The 27,385-nt window shown below is 44.1% G+C and overlaps 1 protein-coding gene across 1 annotated transcript in view; it reads right to left on the bottom strand.

Annotated features, from left to right (window-relative positions):
* Positions 1–966: 966 nt before the first annotated feature.
* Positions 967–27,385, bottom strand: part of TFAP2B (transcription factor AP-2 beta) — a 32,516-nt gene continuing 6,097 nt past the window's right edge. Inside the window, 7 exon segments of the mRNA XM_027808695.2 lie at positions 967–6,735; positions 8,818–8,959; positions 11,511–11,629; positions 14,309–14,399; positions 14,402–14,500; positions 14,503–14,526; positions 22,596–22,656. Of these exon segments, the coding sequence (XP_027664496.2) occupies positions 6,435–6,735; positions 8,818–8,959; positions 11,511–11,629; positions 14,309–14,399; positions 14,402–14,500; positions 14,503–14,526; positions 22,596–22,656 (837 nt within the window). The 3' untranslated portion in view covers positions 967–6,434.

Genomic DNA, 27,385 nt, shown 5'->3' on the forward strand with positions numbered 1-27,385 from the left:
CCTCTTAAACCACCACTGTCTCCAAAAACCAAAGGATAAAACCCAACCCAGAAAGTCTTCAGAGCGGGTATTCAGCTAAAACAGTTCACCGCAGTAAAGGAAATGCTTTAAACCGGTTTCCACCCTCCGGGTTCCCTGTTTGAGCACACGTGTGTGTTTGTTTTCAGGGTGACTGTGCGGACGGTTATATTGACAGTCCCTTTCCAGCCTCTGATTTACGGGGGGGAGAAGAACAACAAAAAAAAAAAAAAAAAAGAAAGGTTCTTTCTATAACAACATTGAAAAAATTATTAATAATCCTGAGGCCCTAATCTTCCCAATCTTCCCCCTCTCTTCCTTCACCCACTCGCAGGGCAAACCCCGAGTCACTCCGGAGTGGCTCCGGCTTAGCCCAGGGGATCCGGATCTCCTCTCAGCTCTGCTTCACGAGTGTCGATTACAAACCTAAATAAAGGCGATTTGGGAACGGAGGGGAGGGGAGGTGGAGGGGAAAAAAAAGTTGTTTTGGTTTGAATATTTCCTTTTGCTAATTAGCGGTGCTGCAACTGTAGACCTAAAGGTAGAAAATAATCCCGCGTTGTGAATACGAGCATCACTCCCCATCTGTATAGAAGAGCACACACACACTCACATCCATGAATACATAAGGGAAACATATAGTAACAGTAAACACAGCGGGGGGCGGGAGGGGGAATGTTTCCTGATACTGAAGGCTTACATAACATTAATGGCTAATACTTTGAAAAGAAAAAAGGATTTGCTGCTAATTCAGCTGGTAAAAGCAAAATGAAACAAAAGCTCACGTTCACATGACATGAGGTTTATTATTAGGTCTGCTTAGAATGAAGAGGTAAGAGTGGTAAAAATATGGACACCTTTTGAGTCAGACAGAAATAAAATACCAACATTTCTGAGAAGCAATATTTATTGTCTTCTTTTTTTTTTTTTTTTTTTTTTTACTGTAGAGACATGTCCTGAATTTCCCCAAAGCCTAGACTGGGAAAATAAAGACTTCTTGGTGTTATAAGTAAATCCGTCTGCAGAATCGAAGCAGCACCAACATTCAAAAAAACTGAAGAGGAAAATACAACAAAACACAACAATCTCTTTTTTTTTATTCTTATTCTTATTATTTATGTAAATCAGGTCATCACTGGACAAGAAACCAATTTTCTACCCATTACCTATAACAGCTTGTCTATAAAGAACAGAAAAGATTCAGATAGGATACTATCTAGTCAAGCGGGATTTTTTTTTGTTGGTTTTGTTTTTTTTCTTTTTTTATTTGTTTTTTTTTTTTTTTACTTTTTCTTTTTAAATTCCCCCACCCATTCACAGAGGTATAGATTCACAGATAAATAACCCAAAAACTACTTGCTCGCCATATTTACACATTCCCGTTAAATTAAGCATAAATAAATATATACAAAGACTCAATACTGAATGCCTCTCCACATTTCTTCTCAGGAAGAGTCGATAAACTGATATTTCTCACTGCATGGTCAGATTTTTCAAGAAGAGGGGGTTAAAGGGATAGTTTGGGGTATAAAAGGAGAATTATTTTTTTTCTACCATCTTTCCAGTTTCTCATTCGCTTTTTCAGAGCTTTGCATTTGTTTGGGTTTCATTTGGTTGTTTTGTTGGGGTTTTTTTTTCCTTTATTTCTCGCTGACACACAATGTTTTGGTCTCTCTCGAAATGTTCAGGCGCGTTTGCCAGTGTGTTTGGGGATATTTTCTTTTACTTCTTCCCTTTGTATAAGAAAATATACTATTTGTAAAAAAGCCTACGGTCTCTCACACAGGGAAGCCGGAGGGGGCAAGGGGGTTAGCCGGATCGATCTGGCAATGCTTTACGGCAGCTGAAACGAGCACCAAATTCTCCGAGAAACGTATTAAAACAGAGCTGAACAGGTCTGCGTGATAAACTGGTCAGAAAGAGATGAGCAAGGGAAGGGAATAAGCCCTTTGGGCACAGCTAAAGGTCTTAAAACCATCCTCCCCCCCCTCCCCCCCCAGCCCCAAATGCAAATTTGGGGGTTTTGGGGGAGGTTGGTCTGGGATGCAAAAGGGACTTGAAACAGCTTCTCACAGAGAATTTCTATTAGGTGGGGACAAAACACAACCCAATTTTAAAGAAATCATCGGGTTGTAAAAAGGATTCCCATCAAACTGGCTTCTTGTTTCCTTCACACCTTGTGTGAATAACAACCAGGGAGAAAAAACAAAACAAACAAAAAAGTCAGGGAACATACAAAACCAAAGATCTTTCCAACGGAAAATAGAGAATTGTTATTAAAAAAAAAAAAAAAAAAGTGAGACTAAAAATTAAATAAAATTTACAGCAACCCACCTGTTTGGTTTGAAAACAAACTTTTCATGGTCTCTCCTCAAACTTTTCCCTTGAGTTAAAAAGCAAAGCTGCCGTGTTAATCCTCCTGTTTATTGATTTATGATCCCGAGGAAACCAAATCTTTTAATAACTCGATTATCAGATAAACGTCTGAGGTGCCCCGCCGACACAAGTAATCGGGTTGGGAAAGTTCAGGGGAGCAGGAAAACACCTTCCAGTGGGAGGCTGGGCTTAGTTTTGGGGGGACCTCAGTCCTTCGCACTGCTAGGAGCCACCCAGGAACGGATATTTCCCTCTGGGACCAGCACTAGACTAGGGGGAAGAACAGAGATGGATACACTCCTGTGCCGTGTTTTCTCCCTGTTTGCATTTAAAATCAGAAACCTCATGGAATTTTGTCTCCATACATTGGGGAGCAAATGTGGGGCATCCCACTGAAATCAATGGGAATCTTAATTGGCTTTATTTTGCCTGAGCGAAGCCCAGTCTGGCATTTGCAGTCTGTCTCTTCCAGGTAGAAGGCACGAGGGGCAGATCCAAAGTTGCCAGGAGTAAGCTGAAACTCTTCCCTCAACTTTCTCAAGGTTTAGGTCCTGGTCCAGGTGACCAAACCTGTGCCTAAGGGAGATTTTCAGCAACAGCAGAAGCAGGATTGGGCCCTCACACATGCATGAACATGTGCGTGTGTGTACAGGTCTTTCCCCAAGAAGTTGCAAGTGGTTCCCTCTCCTCATTCACACACAACGGTGGTGGGATACTGTCTTCTGCAGTTAAAAGGAGCATCCCCAGCATTCCCCCACAGACAAGGAAGGAGCATCCCCAACACCCCCCACCCCCGCCAAGCCTTCAGCTGGAAGCTCTTGGGGTGGCAGGGAGCAGGACCCCATGTCCCCTGCATGTGCAGCTTGGGAGGTGGAAGACAGAGCTAACTTGGGGTCTCCCCATCCGCAGCAGCCCCCACTGGGCTGGGTGATGTGGGGAGGCTGGACCCATGGGCTCCTCACCAAGGCAAAAGCAGAGGCCAGACAAAGCAACTGTCAACGCTTTGTGCTCTGCTTCAATAAAGAGAAGGTTCTCATCAGGCAGAGAAGGGAGATGTGCTTGCAGGTGGTACCAGTCATTCCTCCCCAGATACACACACACACACACATGTACTCCTTCCCTTTCCCACACATCACTGCTGGGGTATGCCCTGTGCTGGAGCTTGGGTGGTCCTTGCCCAGGGGCCTGCTGAAATTGGAAATGATTGGCAAAGGGTAGACTTTGGAGGTCCAGGGCCTGCCTGGGGGCTGCTTTTCAATCTGGGGGTCCCCTGCATACTGGTGAGGGATCCATGAGATCTACATTACCCAGGGATCCACACCTTCTCTGGTGACATCTGCAGGGGCATGCCAGTTACCAAACCCACTGCCAGGGTAGAAGAATGCCTCCAGCTCATCCCAGCAGCCCATGGAGAAGGCTGCCTGCCTCAGTTTCCCCCTTTTTTCATGTGACACTCTGCCCCACAGCACTCTGCCCCAGAAGCACCAAAGGTATGTGAATGAGGAGCAGTTCCAGAGGGGTCAGTGCTCCTTGGGTCTGGGTGATTCCTGGATTTCTATTGCCACATGCGTGTCCAGCACACATGTAGGGAACAAAAGCCAACCTTTGCTTGCTGCACAAAGATTTGAAAAGCAGAGCAGGCCAGTTCTCAGATAGCTAAGGACACTAAGGTGACAGTCAAGAGGCTCATTTACTTTTTTTCTTTCCCAAAAAAATTGTTGGGGGATGTTGAAAGTATTACTGAGTTATTACTCCCCACCATCCACTTTGCAAAGTATCTAGGAATTAAAACAAGGCTAAAGCTTCTCTTTTATTTCTCTCTGTCTCCCTTGCTTTGAGTTCAGGTGTGCCTGCTTGGGTTGGTGGGATTGAGTCCTGCAGCTTTAACAGGCATCCCGGGGGGAGGCCTGACCCCACTGGAGTTTTGCCAGCCACTCCAGGAGAGATTTACCCACACCCAGTAACTGTTCTGACATAAGCAAAAAGATGTGTTAGTGCACGAACCTTACCCCACTGAGAAACACATGCAATTACCCAATATGGCAGAATCCAAACAGAAATTCATATCCTTACACTTCAGCATTGTTTTTACCATAGAAGACAAAGAAATATATGTCAAAAAAAAAAAAAAGGAAAGACATCAGACTTCCCCTCCACCCCCTGCTGAATCATATGCATAAGACATCCTGTCAGACACCAAACCACTGAGAAAAACATTGGAGTTCAGAAGTTTTTTCCCCCTACCACACTGACTTGTTCTAAAGCAAGAGTCACAAGACATTTTTTTAAAAAAGCTTTCTAAGAGAAACAGATTTCCTCTGACTGAGCTCAGAAATCAGGATATTCCCTGGCAAGCCCTCCCCACTCCCATCACGAGGAGCCAGCTCACATGGCAGCCCTTTCCTCCCTGGGTACAAAACCCTAGTGCCAAGCAAGTGCGATAACATTCAACACAGCTCTTATTTTCTTTGCAGTTTTACACCTGGATTTCAACTTATATTTTTATCTCATTCAAATTATTCCCTTTGAGCTTCTTTAAAGAAGTGCACCTACAGAATTCGGAAACAACTGGCTTTGATTTGAAAAAGCAAAAAAAAAAAGAAAAGTATCAGAATATCATAATTGTGGATTTTTTTTCTCTGTACCTGATATATTGTGTAGGGATCTCTAGTCCTCTTTGAAGAAGCTCATAAGCCAAGCGGGCAAAGCTTTAGGAAACAGAAGAAAATAAAATAGTGCATACTCCTGAGAAAGAATTACATACTCATATCACTCATTTTTTGTCGTTGTTAACAGTTCTTTAAAAATGGGGGAAGATATCTCTCACACACACATTACTCAAAGAAATTAAGGACTGAAACATTGGCATAGTTAGGAATATAAAACTCCCTAGAGAAAAAGAGGAGACCTCAGAAAATTAAGAACTCAGATAGTGTTGACATTTTACCAGACCTTACTTTCAAATTTTGCAACCCATTATAAACAAGGCATTTTACTGTCAAAGTACTAATTTACAAAGGTATGTTTGCATGCATGAATATGTGTGACTGCGCACACATATTTTATATATATATGTATATATCCATATATATTCATATATATATACAAACATACATAGGATACACACGCATCCCTATCAAGTTATGTATGTGCATACACATATGCACACACATAGGCACACACACGCCCATACACACCTGTAAACGCTGGTAATCTAAACAGAGTCTGTCTAGACCAGGAAAAATAAAAAAAATCTTAAAAAATAGAGTTAGCTAATTCAACCGAGCTATGACGACTTGAAACTTCCTATCTAATGGCATCTAACGTTAAGATGCTGCCACAAACGCAGCTTGAACTGGCTGGTGTTGATGACTTTGTGAGAGGTCTGGGTGCTCGCCTCCCCTCCTTTCCTAGTCTAGACAGAACCAGGGTGGTGAGATGAGATGGGAAGAGCTGAGGTGAATGAGGCAATGGGGTTGCTCAGAAAGGAACGCTCTGGAAGATCATTTTAGCTAGGGTGGAGACAGGACATCATTCAATTGAAAAAAATAAAAGAGAACAAAATAAAAATAATAGCAAGACAGACTGTGCAGCTCAAGAAATCAAAGCACTGACACCAAAAATGTTTCTCAGATTTCTTCCAATAAGTTATTCATGTCTTTTTTTATTATTATTATTAATAATTATTATTATATTTCCCTCCCCCCCAAATCATTATTTAAAAAATGTGAAAGAACAGAAGTGGGAAAAAAATCCTGGTGGTTGTCTTCACATGTTCCTGGCAAGAGACTCTGAACCACTGGTCTTGCGCCATTGTGCTCCTCTGATCTTAAATTATTGTCTTTCTTTTATGATTTTATTATTATTATTATTTTGTCCTACCTAATAGAATTCTTCCAAAGCCCAATCCAGTATTTTTAAAGCTAAAATTAAGACGGTTTTGTTTTAAAAGATTATCTCTCTCTTTTCTCCTTTTATTTACTTAACTTTTTTCTTTTCCTGTCTTTTTTTTTTTTCCCCTCTCTCTCTCTCTCTCTCTCTCATTTTCTGTGTTTCTCTTCCTTGTCTCCAGTTTTACTACCTGGTCCTTCGCCAGATGTGTGCCTGTTAGCAGTGTTGTTGTTCAAGAACATCTTGTCCATGCCTTTGAGAGCTTCAGTCAGGTAGTTCTGAAGGGCCGTGAGGGCAGCGCAGATAGCGGGGGCCCCAAAGCCGTGAGTGATGAGGCTGAAGTGAGTCAAGCAGCTCTGAATGCCCGGTTCCAAAATAGGGGTGGGCCGGCTGTTTCCAATGGGCGTCCTGTCCTGGGCCAAGAGATCTGTAAATTCTTTACAAAGTTGCCTGCACGGAAGAGAGAAAAGCAAAGAGAGGAAGAGAGAGAGGAAAAAAAAGCAATGGTTAGGCTCATCCCACACTTCTCCTAGACAACCAAGGTTGAAGGGGCAGATTCAGGCCAGAGCTGATCCAAATAGCCAGGATAGGACCTTTTTGCCACCTTCTTTTCCCCCCCAACAGTGCTCGGGGACAGTGCTCGGGGACCGGTCACGGTGAGCCAACAGCTCCCCGCTCCAAATGATGCTCTTCAGGAGAAAGATTTCCACAACTGCAGGTTAACACCAGGTCTGGAGACAGAAATCTCTCCGACAGCTGCAAGCACTGTGAAAACCCCGTCCTGCTTGGCAGCTCTCAAAATAACCAGGCTGAAAGGGAGAGGTGCCATGGGTTTGCCAACCACCCACATTCCTGGAGGCCTGACCCTGGCTCTAAACAGCTCCCATCAGTGCTGTTCCTGGAGGAAAGCACAAGCACACAACAAGAGCTACTGGGTGGCACGGGAACATGGTGCAGGGAAGGGCCAAAACGGAGCCTCCTCTGAGGCTGCTCAGGCTGGGCCACCTTGTCAAGAAAGGTCAGGACTCTGGGACTCCATGCTGGCTTATTCATTGTATGAGCAGCAAAGCAAGCACTTCCTACTTCATTTTTGGGTGGTAGCACCCCAGTTAACACATCAGGGGTGACACCTGGCTTTTGTTTGCTTGCTCACACCTTTGAAAAATTAGATTTGATTTTTCTAATGAATTCACACGAACACACACACTTCCTTTTGCATTGCTCTGGTCCAAAAGGCCTTCAAAGTCAACAGGTACCCAGGCAACATAGAAACCCTGGGGGCTGGTGGGGTTCCCAAAGGAACAGTATCTTTGAGACAGATGTCTACCCAGAGACTGGAGAAAAAAGGGTTGGAATTAAAAAAAAAGATAAGAAAAAGAAAAAAATTTAAAAAGAAACCCTTAAAAAAGACATTCAGTGCTCATCCTCTGAAATTATCTGAAATTCCCAGTGGGTTAAAGGTTTCAGAGGGTGGGGAAAGATAAAGGTCTACTTCTATGTGCATTATCCATTAAGAAAGTGCAAGAGAGGAAACTTTGAATTTGGAGAACAAACAGTAATGAGTCCAACATTTTACATCTTCAAAGAGCAAAGCAGGGTCTGCGAGCAATTAAAGTTCTGGGACATTAATATCTTCTGACCCTGCGGAAAAGGGCAATCAAATTCCAATCACGTCTAAAAAACATCTGGACAAATTTGAGCAAATGATTTTTCAACCCTCCATATATTTCTTTAAATTACACTGTCATCAGAGACAAGCCACATCCCAGAGCATGAAATGAATGAGAGCTGTTTGGGCTGGGTGCTTTTTTTTTTTTTTCCTTTCTTTCTCTTTTTTATTTCCCCCCCTTTTTTGGCCAGATAGATGAAGATGTGTGGAGACAGCACCCACTGCTGAGGCCCTGAGCAAACTATGAAGCACCCGGTTAGCAGCCTGGGAGGCACAGTCAAGTATAAATCACCACATACAGCACATCCACCGAGATAATCCCAAGGGAGATAGATGGGTGGGGAGGACCAAACTGAGGATCATTAGCAATATATGGTAGTGTCTTGGGGGGGGTGGGGTAGTGGGTGTGTCTTTTTTTTTTTTCCTTTTTTCAGATTTATTACATTGTATGGAAAAGATGTAATTTGGTAGCAGACAAACAGGTGTGTGTGAGCAGCTAAAGGGACAGACAGACATACATGCTGTGGAAGCAAAGCATAGATTTTTGGTCCCTTTTCCATAGAGATTTTTTAACTGGGGGTGGCCTGGAAACGCTGTACAGTAGCTAGGGAACAGTCACTTACACGCTCTATAGGGACAGCCTGTCCCACGCTGCAGAGGGACGCAGAGGCTATAGGGTCTAACCTGCCCATAGGGCGATACAAGCACCCTCTCCCCACCCCACCACCCCCCGCGGGGCCGTTGTAACTTAGGGACTGGAAATTCCGTCTGCTTTCCAAACAAGCTCCGAGGAAGGGTTTAAGGACAGGGAGGATTCTCTCGGGGGAAGGCAGAAAGAGGGGGGTAGTTAATTCGGCACTCACTTTGTAGCAAGCAGCATGTTTTTCCTGGAGTGGAGGTCGCTGGGGTCCGTGTGCTGTCTGTTCAGGTACTCCGAAACAGCTTTGGCTGGGAACTCCGTTTCGCAGATGTACCCAAAATCCCGAGCTAAATGAACGGCCTCACCTGAAGGGGACGAGAGGGGCATTAACACCTCCGGGCCGGCTCCGAGCCGCCCACCCCACTCCCCCCGGGCCCCCTTTGGAGCCCCCTTTGGAGCTAGGGCCGGGCTCCACGTACAGGTTTTTCCTCCATAAGCCCCGTTTTGGTGGCAGAAGTAAGTTGCTGGGACAAATTTTCAGTAGGTTTGTCTCTTATGATGCGCTTGTGGTGGTGTGTACCCATGACTGTGGGAAAAGGGGGGACACACATACACATACACACACACACACACACTCACTTTCACACTAACTGGGCCAAAAACCCCAACCAGGGGAAACTAGTTAAATTCCGAAAGACAGAAAGACCCAAACTTTTCTCAAGAGCAGAGAAACCATTCCTGTTGCAATACACCAGATCGTTGTCCAAAATTTTACAGATGTGGACATAGCGTTTAATACTAATGTAAATTCCTTGTGGGGCATTATATACACACTTATTTATACATGCACACGGAGTTACTCGTATCGTTATCACAATTATCGTCACATCTGTCAAATGATGGAGATAACCGCGTTTCGTCCGATGGAAATTATTAATCTGATTTTTTTAACCGACCATCATGCAACAGGAACTCTTCTCAGTGGAAAGACAGCAAGGAATGGCAACCTGTTCTGTGAAAAATAGTAATTATTCTAACTCTAATTCTAATTGTCACTTTTCCTGCCTGCCTGGTTTCAGGTTTCTTGCCTCCAGAGGTTCGTGTCATCCAACTCCTACTGATGTACTTCATGCCACAAGAAGAAGACAGTAGCTGCAGAAAGGAGGAAAAGGGGGGGGGGGGGGGGGGGGAAAGGGGGGGAACCCTCAGACTCTAGGGGGATTCCACCAGATTATAGCTCAGACCCTCTAGAATAAAGCATTAAAACCTTTAAAGCACCGCCTGAGGGACCAGGGGGGAAGATTTCCAATACGCAAAACGGGTATGTCTAATAACTCCAGGACCACATTATTTTTAACGATCAGGAGTTGCTTTTCCAACGTCATCTTCTTCTTTCCAAGGCTTCTCGCTAATCACCAAAGCGTTAATGAAAGCGGGGATGGGGTGGTGTCCCCGCCGGACGGGCTCCGGGCGGGCAGCGCCCGGGGTGGCGGCCGGGGGTGGCCGCAGCGCTGCGCTCCGGGCGATGCCACAGCTGAAGCCTGGCTGATAGCAGGGGGAGGGAAAAAGAAAATAAATTCAGCGGGTGCAGCTTCTTCCGAAAGGAGGGAGCTCTCTCAAGGTAAACTGTTGACTTGTAAGGAAATCAGGGGAGAGGAGGATAATGTACACCTTACTACACGCTTGACGCAAACCTCAGCATCGCTACACAGCCACGCAGCCTTTCGAACCCCAGACCAGCTTCGGGGAGGGGCTGATCCTCCTGGGAGTAGGATGCGCAGGTCTTCACACAGGCAACAGGGATGAAGCTGCACTAACCCCGGTGTTAAAGGGCAGTTGTCACACCCGAAATGCTTCGCGTCGCCTATTAGCGCGACCCTATATCCCGTAACCTACACCGTGCTTCGCACACCCGGTATAACCCCTATGCAGGTACCAGGAGAAGCTCCTTCCTATCAGCCCCCGTCTCTTCGCGCTCCTGCCTTCAGCCCTGCATGCGGTAAGGGCTTATCGCTCGCACAACTCAATCAAAGGAGTGGAAAAGTTAATATCTAGCACAAATGTTTATGCATGGTTATATGCAGAAGAGATAAGTGGATTATTTATACGCCTCTCGGTGTGCATGTGTAATGCAGATACACATAACTCATAATTGCATCCATACTATTCCCGTTATGTTTTTTGGAGAAGGTCCAACTTCTCTTAGCATAAACACGCACATATCCTAAACATATTAGTGGCTCTAAATTTTACTTTTCGATACAGTAACAATAAATCAAAGAAGCACGCCGACCACCGAAATTATGTTAGCTGACTTGAAATGAGGGAAACTTCATCGTCCCCTCCCTCCTTTCTCGGGAACAACCTGCCTTTGCGCAGTCCCAGCCACCTCCAGGTACACCGCCCTCTGCGACTCTGGAATTGTTCTGATTTCTTTAAGAAAAGATCGGTTCTGTATTATTTGTCCTCACTTGAGCGTCCTGTAGTGGCCGTAAAGAAGCTCGGGAGGAGCGAATTAACGGGAGGATGGAGCAGACGTGGAGTCGGAGAGCACAGGCTGGAAATCCATAGCAAGGAGGGACAGCCCTGCAGGGTCACACACTCACATCCACCCACGTGTAGGCACACACCCAACCTCATTCTTGCCACCAAGGGGGATCAACGACCCTCCAGCCAGTGAGTTCATTTTGGGGAGTGGGATCCTTAACCGTGGCAGTGTCCATCCTCACCCGCCCTGAATGTCACATCTGCAAGGGTTTTCCTACCTGATCCCCAAAGCTAATTTTTATGGGTGGGGGGTTTTAGGGATTTTTTTTTTCGGGGGGGGGGGGGGTGATGGTGGTGGTGGTTCTTGGAATGTTAGGCAGGAGTCGGGAGCAGGCAGGGATGTGAAGAGAGCTGCGACCCTCGGCTTACCTTCCACCAGGGAGGTGAGTAAAGTGACATTTGCGGCCTTACGCCTGCCGGCTGGTAAATTCAAACCGATTTTTTCTAGCCTTTCTCGCAAAGATCTGCCCCCGTTTTTCGATTTGGCTCTAGAATTGCAAAGAAATTAACATCGTGATTAACCCCGCAGTGTTCCTGGAAGAAACGTTTAGTCTGTGCAGTCAGTAGAGCCTGGGAGGGTTTTCGCTCGACATTAAGGACTTGGGGGGGGTGTTGATTTCTGCTTGGGTTTGCTGAGATTTGCTTCATTTCTCCCCAGGGGTGGGAGTGGGGATGAACCCACTTTTCTCCCTGTTTTATCCAGGGAAATCAAATAATGCCAGATAGCAATAATTAATGTACAGGGTTCTGATCTAAAGAGCAAACGGGTTCCTATAGTGCGAGGGGAACTGTATTAAGATGAAGAGATCGGTACAAAGGTAGAGGAGGAGAATTAAATCCTCATTTATACCAAGAAAGAGCCTGAATGGGAAGGGGGGGGGGGGGGGGGGGGGAAGGAACAACAACAACCTGGGAGGTTCGAAGGGGAGAATGCGCGTGCCTGTGGATAAATAGAAAAGAAAGAAAAATATTTATTAAACCACTTGGTGCGTGTGTGTGAGCGTGTCCTTGCGCGGAAAGGCGATGCTGAGAGGGAGAGCTCACCTGAAGGCAGGGTGCGTTATAGAGAGGGAATTGGTTGCCTGGAGGAAGATTTGAATGTCTGTCGGAGGTTACTGATAAGGACAATAAAAGGATGAGTGAGCTATAGGCGGGAAAGACAGAGCTATTGTTCGGACGCCTATACATATGTAAATCCCAGGGATAAAATCTTGCCACCTGCGAAATCAGGGAGAGTTTTGGCACCTGAGATCAAAGTCTATCCCAATTATCTCTTAGTTCTTACTTAAAAATTGTTTAAGAATTAGCAGTCACGCTTAACGAAAGGAAACCAGAAATGACAGAGAAGCCAGACTGGCTTCCCACGATCTTATATCAAAGTAAATAGGGCTAGATAGCAGAATTGCAACAGCTTTATATATTTCACCTGCTCTGAACCAAAAGCTTGTCTAAAATTTAGATTCGAGATAGGAATTGAAGTCAGCAGCAGCCAATGATTACGGCTTGGGCCATCTCCAGAAATCCACTGAAGTTCAATAATGATGTTTCTTTACCTTGATAATTGTATTTTCTACAATGTCTCTCTCAGATGTTCTCCCTGTTCCATTTGTAGTTGTACAGAATGAGCAGGCAGGTTAGCATCTGTAAGTAAAAATCTCTGCTGCTCTCACTGGCAAGGATCACAGCTGAGCAATGATTACAGACATTCACGTGGAACAGCATCTATTTTAGGAGACTCTGATTCTCACGTGTATTTTTGGGTGATTTGACTGCATGTAGCAGGAATTTCCCCCTCCTCTGCAGACACGGAGCTGAAGCCCCTGAAATTCATCACAGAAATTTTCGCATGGAGGGGAAAAACAAAAAAAGGGGCAAAAAAACCCCAAACAAAACACACATACACACACACACACACAAAAAAAAAAACCACCAAAAACACCAAAATCAAACAACTTCATTTTAAAACACCTTACAGTCAACATTGCCCAATTGCTGCTACAGGGCTTGGCAAGTTATTTCCTCCTCTAAGACAAGCACCAACTTTTAAACATGAGCCGATATTTATTCAGGGTTAAATTAATTGAATTTTTTTCTGTCTCGAAGTTAAGCTTTGTTTTCCAGTCTGGCTTGTACCTCACATGTAGAAAATGAAGTCTTATCCCCTCTCAGCCTTCCACTGGCTAGAGTGAACTGGTATCTCATACCACATCGTGACTTCTTCCCTGCTCTGACCGGAGACGGAGCCTTAGCTCACCTTTCCTACAGACAAGTCGTACTGACTATTCACAGTCCTTCAGTCACTGCCAAGAAAAACAAAAGCCTTTCTCCTGTTAGTCTTTCCAGTTAGTGACCTCGGAGCTTAAATCCCTGTTGCTGGTACCTAAATGCACAACCTCGCACTTGATATGATGCGGTGGCAACCAGACCTCCAGGCTATCCCTTGCTCCTCGTTTTCCTCAGTACCACAATGTTAACTGTTTTGAGATCTTCAAGAAAATCCACAAGGACCTAAGTGGGTGATCTGCACAAATGTTAAATGTTAAAAAGCAAAGATCTGAAGACCAACTGTGAGTAATTCTTCTTGCAACCTTCTCTAGATGAAACACTAGGCCTCTGACATTCAAACTATCTGTTGATGGCTTTTCTTTAGTCAGGTACTTACCTACCTTACTGATTGCCTATTAATCCCCTTCCAATTTCAATGTCTTATATGACACCATACTAATCGCCTTATAGAGGAAGCCTCATGGATTTATCTAGGAAATCCCTAGGAATACATCAGGTCCTGAAATACACCCAATTCATAATTGCAACACGTCCATCGGGGCATTTTGTTTTGTCCATTTTCTAAGTGAGAAGTGTGGGGAGAAAGAGGAAAAATAGAAGCTGCCTGCATGTACAAGAGTGAAAATACTCTTGTTTCAGTTCCTTCATTTTGGGATTCTTTGATAGGAACTGTACAAGGCCAAATCTTCTCTAGCCTCCATATGTTCGCTTTCACTTCTGAATACAGCATGGTTTTGACCTTACCCTGAAAATTAACTCACATGCTATGGCGAGAAGATCAATGCGGATTTGCAATCACCTTTACCGTTGCCCAAATATTTCTGGTGCATGCATGGATGCCCAGACATGGGCATGGTCATGCACTCAGCCCAGCCTCTTACCTTCTAAGTACTCCTCCTAGGAGGGATGCATTCAGACACTCAGGAGGAGAAAGGCGTCTTTGAACTTCTCCCACAGTTACTTTGTACTTGAAGTTGAACTAAGCAAAGACAAGCGGCCAGGTACCGAGCAAAACACCTCTCCGGTATTGACTGATATTCCACCCAGGAAGCCATCTTTATTCATCATCAAGAAGTAACAGATTTTGGAGGAACTGGAACTGAGGAAAGAAGAGGGGAAGAGAGGGGAGAGAAACCATCATGCCATGAAGGAGCACAGGATAACCACAGTCTCTCTGACATGCACAGAACAGCAAAATGAAAGGGAATTTTGAACCTCCGGCTACCTCCAGCAACCTAAAGGGTGCTGCTCCCCCAACCTCTAGAAAACTGCTCCACGAATGATGGATGGAGAGAAGGGTGGTGCAGTACAGCCTCTATGCAGGGTTTGATCATTGGGAAATAAAATACATATTGGCAAAGCACCTGGCAACTTTCGGGTTTGAGCCTGTGTCTCACCCAGAGCCCCCGATGCCTTTTGTACAACGGACAGCGCCTTTCTGGAGGGGAAAAAAAAAAAGGAAATTTTACTTTTTTTTGCTAATGTTTCCATTACTGCCAAGCTGAGCCAGGAATAAATTCACTACACGAAGGGAGTCGCTGTCTTAAATAAGTATCAAGGCTGGAGGATACAGCAACCAGAAGACAGCTCTGTTATTGCTTTGTGTTTTTATTAAGTCTGGTTTATGAATAAAATGAGTCTTTTCCTGCAGAAAAATGAACACCAGGAAAAAAAAATAATAATCTGGTCTAGCCATGGCATTCGCCACCTTGGCCATATTGTGCTGTCCGTGAAGTAGTAGGAACTCTCCCAACCCTAAATAAAGCTGATCTAGTTACTGTAACACAAATTTAAAGGTAGTTGGGGGGGGTGTGGGGGTGTCAAAACAAAGCAATAAAGTGAAACTAACCAAAATAAACCCGCGTTATTCTGTCCACGATAAACCAAAACATTTCTTTTCTCTGAGAAACTAGTGAGGTTATTTTAAGAGTAACCAAGGGGATTATAACCAACAGATTCCTGTAATAGCAACCAGACACACTGAGAAATAAACAAAACAAAACAAAACAAAATTGGCTAAAGTAAAAATGAGCGCAATTCCCCCGTGACATGAATTTTGTTTACAAATGAACTTAAATAGCTGCCTCATAATTGTGTGTAACTGTTATGATTTACAGCAGGTGCTCTAATCAATCAATCAATCACTTTAATTTATAGGGAGCCTCGCTGCATTTTCCCAGTTGTTTCATTTCTGCAAGTAATTGATAACAAACCGTACTTAAGGTATGTTTTATGCAGGAGTTAATAAGAGCTGACAGCTGCTACTGCTGCTTCCTCTCGGAATCGCGGCAACACGCGTTTCCTTATAGAAAATATACTCCGAAACTGGGGGGTTTGCTGGTGGTAGAGTCCTGGCAGTCCAGCGGGCATGTTTCAGAGGAGAAGACTAATTGATTACACACCCTCGCCGAGCAGATCCTACTTCACAGTCTCCCATTTCCACTCAATCAATTGCAAAACCAATTCGGCAAATAATAGGGTTCTATTATGCACATATGCCAGCTATTTAGGTAGTTATAATACATGTCAGTTAAGTCATAAAACCCCTGTTTATTTGCAACGTATCTGGAGAATCAAACCATTAGGGTTGAGGGGATATTTAAGTCGTCTGGAGCTGCTAAACAATAAGATCGGGTATCCTAATATATTACCAAGTGCTAACTACTGGGCAATTGCCAATTTTATAACCTCAGTGTATGGAATAGACACAACCGTGTTTCACTGTTTTTATTACAGATCATTTCCTACTGCCAGACCAGACCCCCACAATAAAAGCTCTATAACAGCTAAAAACCAAAAGGCATGTCGATTTTAGATATACATATTGCTTCGTATGCCTTGTATATAGTCTCCAGTATAAACAAATTATTTTGAGTAGCTTTACTTCAGGGAATCGGGAAGTGGAATGGATTCCTATTTCTCTATTATTTTAGTTAGGCACTTTATGCAGCTCATAAAGGTGGTTTCAAATAGTTTGAGAACGGCACAGAAACAGTTATAAAAGAGTTAGAGGCCCGCTTCTGCTTTAGTTGCTATTAATAGGATTTTTTTTTCCATTGATTCTATAGGAAAAGACTCGTTTTGAGTATCAGAGGTAATGCTGGCAGAAAAAGAACAAATCTCTCCCCACCACGATACATACATATATCTCTTATTTCATGCACGATGTTCTGCAACATTATTCAAGTAAGGCATCAAGAAAAAGTTTGTTTGTTTTAAAAAGGGTTAGATTAAAGCAGTACCACCAGACAGATTTTCATTACTGACATTTTTTTCCTCGGACAAACACATGGGCTCCGTGGTTCGAGTACACCTTTGCAGTGGCTATTTTTAGTGACCAGTTTATCAGGTCACTGGCCAGTGAACTGAGAAATTAAACAAGAGGCAGCAATTCCACGAACATCTGATCTTAGTCCAAACTCACTAAAGAGAAAGAGACCCGTGCAACGCTTAAATGCTCCTCACCCCACTCGCTTTGGCCTTTTGGAGCACTCATTACATTAGTTAGCCTTTGAAATATGGATTTCCACGTGCTTAGTATTCCCCCCCACCCCACCCCCTTGCAAATTGCTTTTGGGAAGCAGGCTGGCTCCCTTCCCTGCTATCCTGGGAGCTCCACAGCTTTTCCTCCTACCACTGCCTCCCCGACAAGGACCATATGAACATACCCATCGGTTGGAGTCTAATAACTCTAAACCCATTTTAGAAGCTTACCAGGCGGTGTAAGCATATCTATTGCAATTTCATAGCTTCAGAGAGATGTATTCTATCTAGACTCTATATCTTCTGTAAATTACCTAATGCTGCCTCAAAAAAAGTGTTTGCCATGGAATGAATTATCTCTATCTATATCATATCTATATGTTTATCATGGCTATAGCTTTTCGGATACAGCCGACATTACCAGAGATAATATAACGTGGCAGCTTTAGCGGGTGAAGAGAGATGCACGTCCGCGTGTGCAGCTGCATCTGGCAAATCCCTGCGTGTATGTAAATAAACTATAACGCAGGGTGTATTTTTAGTCGATGTCAACTTTCCCAGTTGGTTTGGGATTGCCATAACTGCTGAAATGATACAGAGTAACACACACGTACATCTCGCAGCGTCCCCACCAGTTCTGCTTCAACTTTTTCCCATTTAGGCCTTGTTATCCCCAGAAGAAACCGTTCCATTTTCTTTCACTCCCGAACTCTATTTGCTGTGTGCATGTGAGCACCCACAAACACGAGTCCCCCTTCCAACATCTCTGCCACTCTTTCTTTTCTTTTTCTTTTCTTTCTTTCTTTCTCTCTTTCTTTCTTTCTCTCTTTCTCTCTTTCTCTCTCTCTTTCTCTCCTTTCTTTCTTTCTTTCTTTCTTTCTCTTTTTCCTCCCCGTTCTCCTTTTCTAGCCCTTTTTTCCTCTCCCTCTCTTCTCCTGTGGTTACTTCCAGCCTCTTTGTCATTCCTCCCCCTTCCATTTCTCTTCAGCTTATCAATAAACCGGGAGAGCAACAGTAGCCGCTTGATTTGTTAGTAATTATAAGCCTACTGTTCCTGCAACGGGATCTCTAGATGAGTGAGATCGCTTTAAAACGACAGCAGGAAATGGTGGGGAAATGGAGCATGGCGAAACTCAGTGTGAAGCTTTCAGTTCTTTACATGTTTACAATTTTCTGTGCATACATTAAGTCTTAGGAGTTGGGTGGTTGTGTTTGGTGGTTGGGTTGTTTTTTGGTTTTGGGTTTTTTTTTTTCTTGGTGGTGGCTCTCTGTTGGGTTGCTCTCCACAAACGCGTGGAAATGTGCACAAATACAGGCGCACAAGAGGAAATTGAAAGAAACGGGCATTTCAGCAATGCTAAATATCAACAAATAAATAGAATTATGTCCTGAAAATAGCTGAATAATAAGGCTGTAAGCGATGGATATGGTTGCAATAAACCTGGTGGATAATATGATAGTCGTTCAGTCAATCAATCAATTAGAAGAAATTTTTCTTACTACCAAATGTCATGGGCAAACTTATTACTAATCAGCTACCAAACTGCCTTCAAATCTCTTTATTTTCTTTTAAATCTACCTAGCGGGCCTGAAATGAGTTAAAAGTTCTTTGTCCCTTATAACAACAGGACTTTATTGTAAGTAGTGATTTCGTCTGACTTGGTAGCCAAACCTAGAAAGTCCGGGGACAGTGTCTCACCCATTGTCCACCCACCCGCCCCCGCCCCAACCCGCTTCTTATTTCAATTTTAACGAACAAAGGCAACAAATGTGTGTTCGTGTCCCCTTCCCTCCTGTCCCCCCCCATCTCCTCCTCTTCCCCCCCGCCCCCCTTCCCCACTGCAGTCCCTTTCCCCTGAAAGCCGGGGCTAAATTTCAAAGTGAAATGTATTCCCTCGAAATTGTTTTGCATTCAATTAAAGGGGATCATAAGGTTCAACGTGTAAACCAGGAACAGGCACGAAGCAGAGTGGCAGCGAAGCAACATCACCGATTCCCAGCTCCATCACCTGGAAAGCTGAGGCCAGGGTGGTTTTCAGTTAATCATTTATCCGTATACTTCAAGAAGAGGTGGGAAGGAATCTTATGCTGTATTAGTTAAGAGTTAAAAAAAAAAAAAAAAAAAACAAAACAAAAAACCAGAAAACAAAAAAACCCACAAAAACAAGACACCTCCTTTCATATGTTTCTTTAAAACAGTGTGAACAATACAGCGTGTTTGCAAGGAGACAATGAACGAAGGTGTCGGGGTTAAGATGGCCTTTCGTGCTCCATCAGACGTGAGCGTGCAGGCGATCGTCAGAAACAGCTGAAAGTAAATAAGTACATCAGAATAATTTTAAGGTCACTGACTGTGCCCCAGAGTCACAAAAAATTAACTTGGGACTCGGGCCACGCAGGATTTTGCAAGAGGACAACTTCTTTCGCCATAGACGATGCCAAGAAAATTTCAGATGAGCAGTTGACATAGGGACCCGATCTTTTTATTCCTGACACAAGGAAAAACTTCCCTGCGTTTCGGCAGAAATTGGGGGAAAGGCCTCCAAACGTGCAGCCGGTAAGCTCTTAAAGCCGAGTTAAATCTGATATTAATGCTCTTGGTGATTATTATCATCTTGATGATTTATCTGGCTCCCTCCCTCCCACTTCCACCGCCCAAATCTTAATGGAACTAGGAGTTAACGATGATTTTTTAATGTCTCGTTGCATTTTTAGACTGTTAATGTACCGCATCCTTCTCATTATTAGTTTATTGATTGTTCATTGACCAGCCCCCTTCAAATCGTATTAACCACCCTCTGCCAGTTTAGATTAGGAGAGTTTAAAAAGCACCTTTCATTATTTCACCGCCACCACCACCCACCACAGTAGAGTTCAGGCTTGGTAGCTTAATGCTCGCTCTAATGGGGCAGCTAAGAGACGAGGGGCCACGGTCCCTGCCTATTGCATTAATAGCTCAAAGGGGGCTAATACAGAAAATTAGCCTTAAACGAGCTCTGGAGATCTCCAAATGAAAGAGCCATTTATCACGCTGGCTACCTTCACTCCACTCGTTTGCTCTCTCTACTGGGAACAACTCATTTCCTCTTAACTAAATTACTTCAGAAATGTCAAGTAAGCTCAGATAGCAAACATAACAAGAGACTGGGTATATGTAATCTATCGTGCGGGATCGATACGTGAGATAAATCGATAGCAGCCTATGAATCCCTGTATAATTTCCTTAATATTTTGGCAACCCTTTTGCATAGACAATTCCCTCTGCAGGCCTCCAAGACTATAAAGAAATAGACACTTGCAGTCTGAATGATATAATTAAGTTTAGACTACACACACACACACACACCCCCATGCTTTTTTCTATGACGTTGTAATTAAAGCATTTTAGGCACCAAGCTAGGTTTGGATGAAATCGACCCCCTTCAACATTCGTGTAGCAAATATGCATCGCAGGGAGTGCTCCTCTGCACAAAAATCAGCCAGTAGTGTCCTGTCTATCTATCTATGCCATCCGCCTGCAATAACGACTTACAGAGCTGAAATAACTTATTCTTACTTCAAAGTACATCCTCACAGCTACAAACTGCAGGGAACAAAGCGAAATTGATCCTGAACCCTCTCTGTGTTGCTCCTTCTCTCGTCCTGATTAAATATTGTCGGCCACAAATGTGACCCACTATTTATTACCCATTTCTCGTCCTCCGCACCCAGGAAAGTCGCTGTGCAAAAAGAACCAGAGCTCACGATATTCCTTTATGCTGCAAAGTTTCTTGGAGCTCAGCATCACTTCTTAGAAAGCAAATGCCGCTACAGTGACTTTAAAACAGTTGCAGAGGGATCTCAGGATCTTTTTCAGTAACCTAATTTCCAAAGTGCATATATATCTGTTCATCACGGATAAAATCAGAGCATCTCTTCTTATGGCTGCAAACTGGCACATGTATTCCCACCTATATGGGATTCTTTATGTGGCAGCTGCTCGACGTGGGGCCGTTGCAATGCCCATACGCAATAAACACACCTAAATCTATACCTAATACACATAATTATTATCATTCCCATTGTAGTGCTACGCGCGGTCGTAACTGTGCCACCCAGCCCGCCCGTTAAACGTCTCTGCTGTCCTCGTCATCTGAAGGAGGGAGAGACACCGGGGGGAGGGGGCTTAAAAAAAGAGCATTTTGGGCCGGGTGATAAACAGAAGAGTGTTCTGCGAAAAAAATCCAGGTTGGGAAAGGAAAATGCGAGCACGGAGCAACGTTAGAAAGGAGTCTCTCGCCCACAAATCAAGCACCAATTAATCAAATACACCCAAGAGGAAACATCGTGTATGAGGTGTCAAGAGGGGATGGGGAGGGGAGGAGCGGGGAGGAGGGGGGGGGAAGAGAAAAATACAACCAGAAACCATCAGGTTACAGACCCTGAGCACAAAACCTACCGCACGTTCAACCTGAACTAAAACTGGAGAAACAACTCTTTCTTTTTTTTTTTTTTTTTTTTTTTTTTTTAAGTAATTTTCTGCTTCTCAAAACCACCTTCGGCTTTTCAACCGGTGGTCATAAATGATGCTGCTAAACGGTCTTCAAGTTTTCATCTGTCCTCCCTCAAATAACTAGACCTTGATCGTGTGTGTGAGAGACTGTACACGAGGCTTTAAATTAAAAAACAATAAATACACGGAAGGACCTCATGCTGCCTTGAACACATTTTAAATAAACACCCTCCCTGTTATTTTGCTTTATGTTCTAGAAGATCATCTCTATTAAAGTATTTGTGCGCATTTGACAAATAATAAGGTCCTGGAGATAAGTGCTGTTGATAGCAAGCATAAGGGACAGCATTTCTAAGCCTCATCTCTGGTACTTAAAATTGAATCTAGAAATAGAAACTCCTTAGATAATTAAAGATAGCTCTCCCTACATTTGCAGTGTGTGATCTGTTTAATGTCTATCAGCATAACACAACACTAATCGCCAAGCATCTTCGAGTGACTGTCAGAGAAATGTAAAAAAATTAAGCAGCTGCAATACGCCCAAAATGAGTTATTGTAATTACATTTAATTAGTTTAATTAGTTAATTATTTTGCTTACAGCTGTACAAGAGACTGCAAACATTTGTTAATATCACATTCCCTTTAACAGTATGGGGTGATTCTGCAGTTACACTAAATCATGTGCGCATATGTAGAAAGATTTAAAAAATGGGCATGGGGAAGGGGGGATTCTTGGAGGAAAGGGGGGAAGGAGGTCGGGGCTGCCTTTCCACAGGCATTGCTTTCTCTCCCCTTCACGTTTGCATTCGCCTGGGAAATGCCTTTAAGCCCCAAAGGGAATCAACCCTCTTCCCCCATTACAAGCCAAGGGGTCCCCATCGAGGACTATGGGGGAGCGGGCGGGGGGAGGAGAGGAGGGGACCCGTGGAAACTGCTTTTGAGCACGGGGTGCTCCATTAGAGAGCATTTGTGTAATTAAACCCTTCGAAGGCCGGGGGAGGAGGGGGTAGAAACTTTTCCTTTCGCGTATCTTCCCTTTTCCCTTCCATCTAGCTGTCCCTCCGATCAACTATCCATCTTGCTGCCATGTATGCCTGCTTCCCGGGTAAATTAATTGCCCCAAAGTAAAAATATATCATGAAGATATTGCTACACAGTAAAAGTTTGTCTAGCTTGTTGGAATAATGCATACCTTTTTTAATGACAGACTGGTCCAATAAGTTCATACCGCTGTTATTGGCATCTTCAACTGACTGTGGATATAAAAACATCACTATTCAAATTGACTGGATATTAAAGAATCGCGTACATAAATCATGTCATTCCAAACTGGAGTTTCTGTTATTTCCATTTATATTAATTCACTAGGGGAGGAGGCGGTTTTGTTGTTGTTGTTATTATTGTTATTATTATTCCCCCAAATCGACAAGGAAATGAAATTCTTACAAATTATATAGTCTTCTAATAAAAAAAGAGGTGTGAAGCATATGGGGTGCAATACTGGTTTTGTTATCTTATAAAACATAGATATCACATAGACTTCTTTGCATTCGATAAAGCTTTATATTTCTTCCTTTGAAAATCTGGCAATTTGGCAACATCTGCAAGATCTATTGCATGACATAAATGAACACGATTAAGACCAACTTAAATTCTCCCTCCCCTTACATTCCCACCCCCTCCCCCTTCCCTTCCACCACCACCACCACCCCCCTTTTTTTTTTTTTTTTTTGGTTTGTTTGTTTGTTTAACCCTGCTCCATCTTAATAATTCAAGGGCCATTTACTTTTTATATATAATAGTTTACATTATGTACTTTTAATTAAAGCCTGAGCAATTCGGAGTGCAGCGCAACGCCCACATCGTATAGGGTACAAGGAGAAAGAGATTTACAGCTCCCGAGGTTGCCTACATGTCCTGAGTCAGGGGGAACTGGAATATACATTATCACAAGGATGAACTATTAAACTGATTGCCTAGAAAAAGTCTCCCCATTTCCCTTTCAAAGCCTTCCTTCCCCCCCCCCCCCGTTTTCTTGCTTTTCTCGCTTTTTCGGCCGGCTTAGGAGCACACCTGTTATTATGGCATTAACTTCTCCAGCAGGGAAGAGAACAAAGACGGGCACAGAGGACAGAGCAAATGTTGGGTTTCATTTCTCAACACGAAAGTGGACTCTACCAAAACCAACCAACCAACCAAAAATTACCGCTGGATCTGCGGTCGGCACAGCAAAATCATTTCCCAAAGAGAAGAGGTGTCATAAGGGCAATTTATTGCAGAATTAGGACAGCTGCCGGTTTAGGGTAAATTCTGGGTTTCAGAGAAAGGGAGGACCTGTGGGCTTCTTGCTTTTATTATTTTATTTTTCTCATTACTATTTAGGGTTTGGGTTTTTTCGGGTTGTTGCATATTTGGGGAGTTGTCACATTTTTTCCCTGATAAGGAAAATGCCTTTACAGCAAAGCAATGATTTTCTTCGCTATTATTTTAACTTTATCTTTGCTACAGCGAAAGGCTGAGCTTATCCGGATCCAGCCCTTATCTCCGGTTCTCTCTGCTCAGCAGAGACGTTCCAGGCGGAATATGATTTAAGAGAAAATTACATCTCACAAAAATGTGACGGAACAATATTTTCCTTTCATTTTCCTGGAATACACACTCAAACGGGGCGCACAGACACACACACGCAGAGCGGTTCCTTATACTGTGTATTTGTGCATGGCTGTGTCTCTCTCTCTCTCATAATCAATAGGCTACATACCTAAAGGGCACAAAATAAAATTACAAAGTCTTCCCTCCTTTCCCTGAGTAGCTCCCAAAGAGGGATGATGAGCAAATCCCGCAGCCCGCTGGAGTGCATCGTGCTGCACCTCCATGGCACAGAATTGCAGGTAAATATGAAACGCCATCTTTCCTGTTCTCTTTAATTTTTTTTTTCCTTTTTTTTTTTTTTTTTTTTTCCGCCCTCCTTATCTCACCTTATCTCTGGAGTAGATGGCTGTGCCCACGCTTTATGCGTGTGCGTGCACTCCGCTCGCTCCATCAGCAACGTGGGTTAGTTGTTGTAGTTAATGAGAAGACTCCTGTCTGATTTTCTATCTAATTACGCCCTCCTGCTGGGTTTTTGTACAGGATATTCGCTCAGCATGCTGGCAGTTAATAGTCACAGAGAGGATCGTAAAGATTTAATTAGGACTGCATGCGGAAACGTGGAAAAACAACTCAGACTTTTAATTACTAGACTTCTTTAGTTAAAAGTGATACCAGGGGTTACTTTATAAGAGACTTGAGTGTTTTGGTGCAACTTAACTTTCCGTGTCTCTAGCTAGCACGTAGGAGCGGGGACGGCAGAGTGAGTGAGGAGGAGTAGTAGGAGGAGTGGAGGTGTGTGTGCAGGGAGGGGAAAGGTGATGAGTTTCAAGATATACTTGGAAAATCTAGTGAGGAAGATTCCCGTCCCTCCCCTTCTCCAATAATCTGATAGCATGGAGCTGCCTCTATACCATAGATATCCACCACATTCGACAGCCATGGATCTGTCTGAGAGAAAACCTCAAAAACTGATCAAACTGATCTTTTTGTTTCTCTTTAAAGAGTCTAAAGAACCGGAATTATCCCCTGCATATTTTCTTTATTGTATATTTTACTAGTATAACACTATTTTTCCCTAGCCGGGGTGGGGTGGGGGGAGGGTAATATCTGGGGTTGCAGTGTGGGGTTTTTTTTCTTTTTTTCAGAGTCCCTATTAGATGATGCAAATTTGTTTTCAATAAGTAGGTCTTGGCTTCTCTGTGCCCTGTCTGAGGGCTGTAAATTGCAGATTTAAAATTCCTCTCGAAAGGGGCAGCCATAGCAATACAATACGTCCTGTTTACAATAACAGAGCACTATCGCGTTACAATCACTTAATTCTAGCTCCGGACAATGGCTCACACATGGCCTGGATTTGGTGTTTATAAAATAACCACCGTTTCTTTCCGTCACGCACTCTCTTCCTCTGCCTCATTCTCCCTTGTCAGCCCAACCCATTCTCATGGCACGAATTTGATCAGATATGCATAAGCCAAAGGGACCCATCTTTATACAACTATATACCTAGCTATCGGTTCAACTTTTTGGACTACTGGAAAAACAAAAAAAAAACAAACAAAAAACAAACCCCAAACAAACCCAGACTCTGAAGCTATTTGAGCCCCTTCCTGGAAATTCTCTGTAGTATTCGTGGATAATATGTTTATGTCACCTAAACAGGAATCCCTCTAGCTCCTTGCATCTAGAATAAATCCATATTAAAAATCAAGGCGGGAAACTGCCCAACTTCAGCTGTCACTGGTGTGGGGAAGAACAGAAACCGCTGAACGGTAGGAGCGAGTGCTGGGCTTCTTTCCCTCCAGCCTGTGTTAACTTGCAGTTCTTCCTTCACGTGTTTCTCCTTGGGATACCCTCCTCTCTCTCTCCCCCTCCTCCTCAGCGTGAGCCCAAACTTTCAGAAATAAAAGGCCTGTTCCATTTCCCACGGCCTCAGCACCCTAAAGCAAGAATCCCAGCCCTGCTGGCCCACAGCCTCGTCTGTTCCGACCCATCTCCATCCCATCCCCTCCCATCCCACCCCACCCGACCCCGGCCCGGGCCCGGGCGAGCGGGTGGCGGGGCGGCCGCGGGCGCAGCGCTGCGCTGCGCTCGGAGCCGTCGGGGGGAGGCACTTTCCGTCCGTGCTGTGCCCTGCCCGCAGCAGGGGTGGTTTATTGGAAAAGAGAGGGAGACCTGCTTTATTTGAGCTGAGCAGGACTTTTCCTTCTTTCCTCTTTTCTTCCTTTCTCTCTCACTTTCTCCCTCTCTCCCTTTCCTTCTTTCTTTCTCCTCCTCCTCTCTCTCTTTATCTCTCTCTCCTTTTTCTTTCTCCTTTCACTCTTTCTCCTTTTATCTTTCTCTCTTTTTTTTTAACCTCTTTCCCTTCCCTTCTCTTTCTTTCTTTCTTTCTCACAGGAGCACAACAATTACCAGGTTTTCTTCTGGGAAAGTGTAAATATCAAAGCACAAACAGCACTTAACGCCTATCGGTTGTAGAGAGAAAGGAGAGCGATCCCCTTTCTGCCTTCACAGGGGCAAAACTCGCCTTGACCTGCAAGCCAGTTTCTGTGAGCCAGGAATGCGAGACGAGACCTGCACATCACGCCCGTGGGGGTCAAGGGCTGCCCCCGGGTCTCAAAACCAGCTTGGAAACCCGCAGAAACCAGCCACCCGACGGCCACTGAGCTTGGAGGCAGAGGCAAATCCAAAGAGAAATCCCTTCCTATTTCTAAAGCAACTCACCCCAGCAAAGCTCGGAGATTTTCCCCTGAAGCCCTAAGACAAGCCTCAAGCCAATGCAATACAGCTTCCCACCCCACCCCACCCCCCCCCCCCCCCCGCCACATCTCTGTCCCTGATTCCTATAATGTTCAGCAGGATCTTTTTTCACGGCTTTTTTTTTTTTTTTTTCTCAGCCTCCTCTTTTCTCCTTTCCCTTTCCCCTTTCTTTAACTTTGAAGTCCGTATCTCATCCAGTGGTCCATATCTTTACTTATCCCAAGCCTAAATATGGATGTGTGATACTTAAATTTGGCGGAAAAAAAAGGAACGGGGGAGGGGGGACACCCCCAAATCCTGACTAATAAAGCCTCATGCAGGACCTGGACCCTGGAGGCTCCGGCTCGGGGGTCCCCACCAGCTAGCCATGCCCTGCTCCAGCAAGGTGCAAACCACCCCAGCACAGAAGCTGTTAAAGACCTTTCTGTTTTTAGGAAATAACACGTGATGATGAGTTTCGCGTGGGATAGAAGAGGGCTGGGAAATACTGTCCTTTGAGCACGGTGAAACTCCTTTGTTACCCAAAAGAGAGAATAAGCCTATTTAAAATCAGTGCTACCCTACCAACTATACTTTAAAAAAAAAGGGGGGGGGGGGGGGGGGGAAGCTTGTTCCTGATCACCGGTTATTGCT

This window comes from Falco cherrug, chromosome 6 (genome assembly GCF_023634085.1).
Source record: "Falco cherrug isolate bFalChe1 chromosome 6, bFalChe1.pri, whole genome shotgun sequence".
Taxonomy (NCBI): domain Eukaryota; kingdom Metazoa; phylum Chordata; class Aves; order Falconiformes; family Falconidae; genus Falco; species Falco cherrug.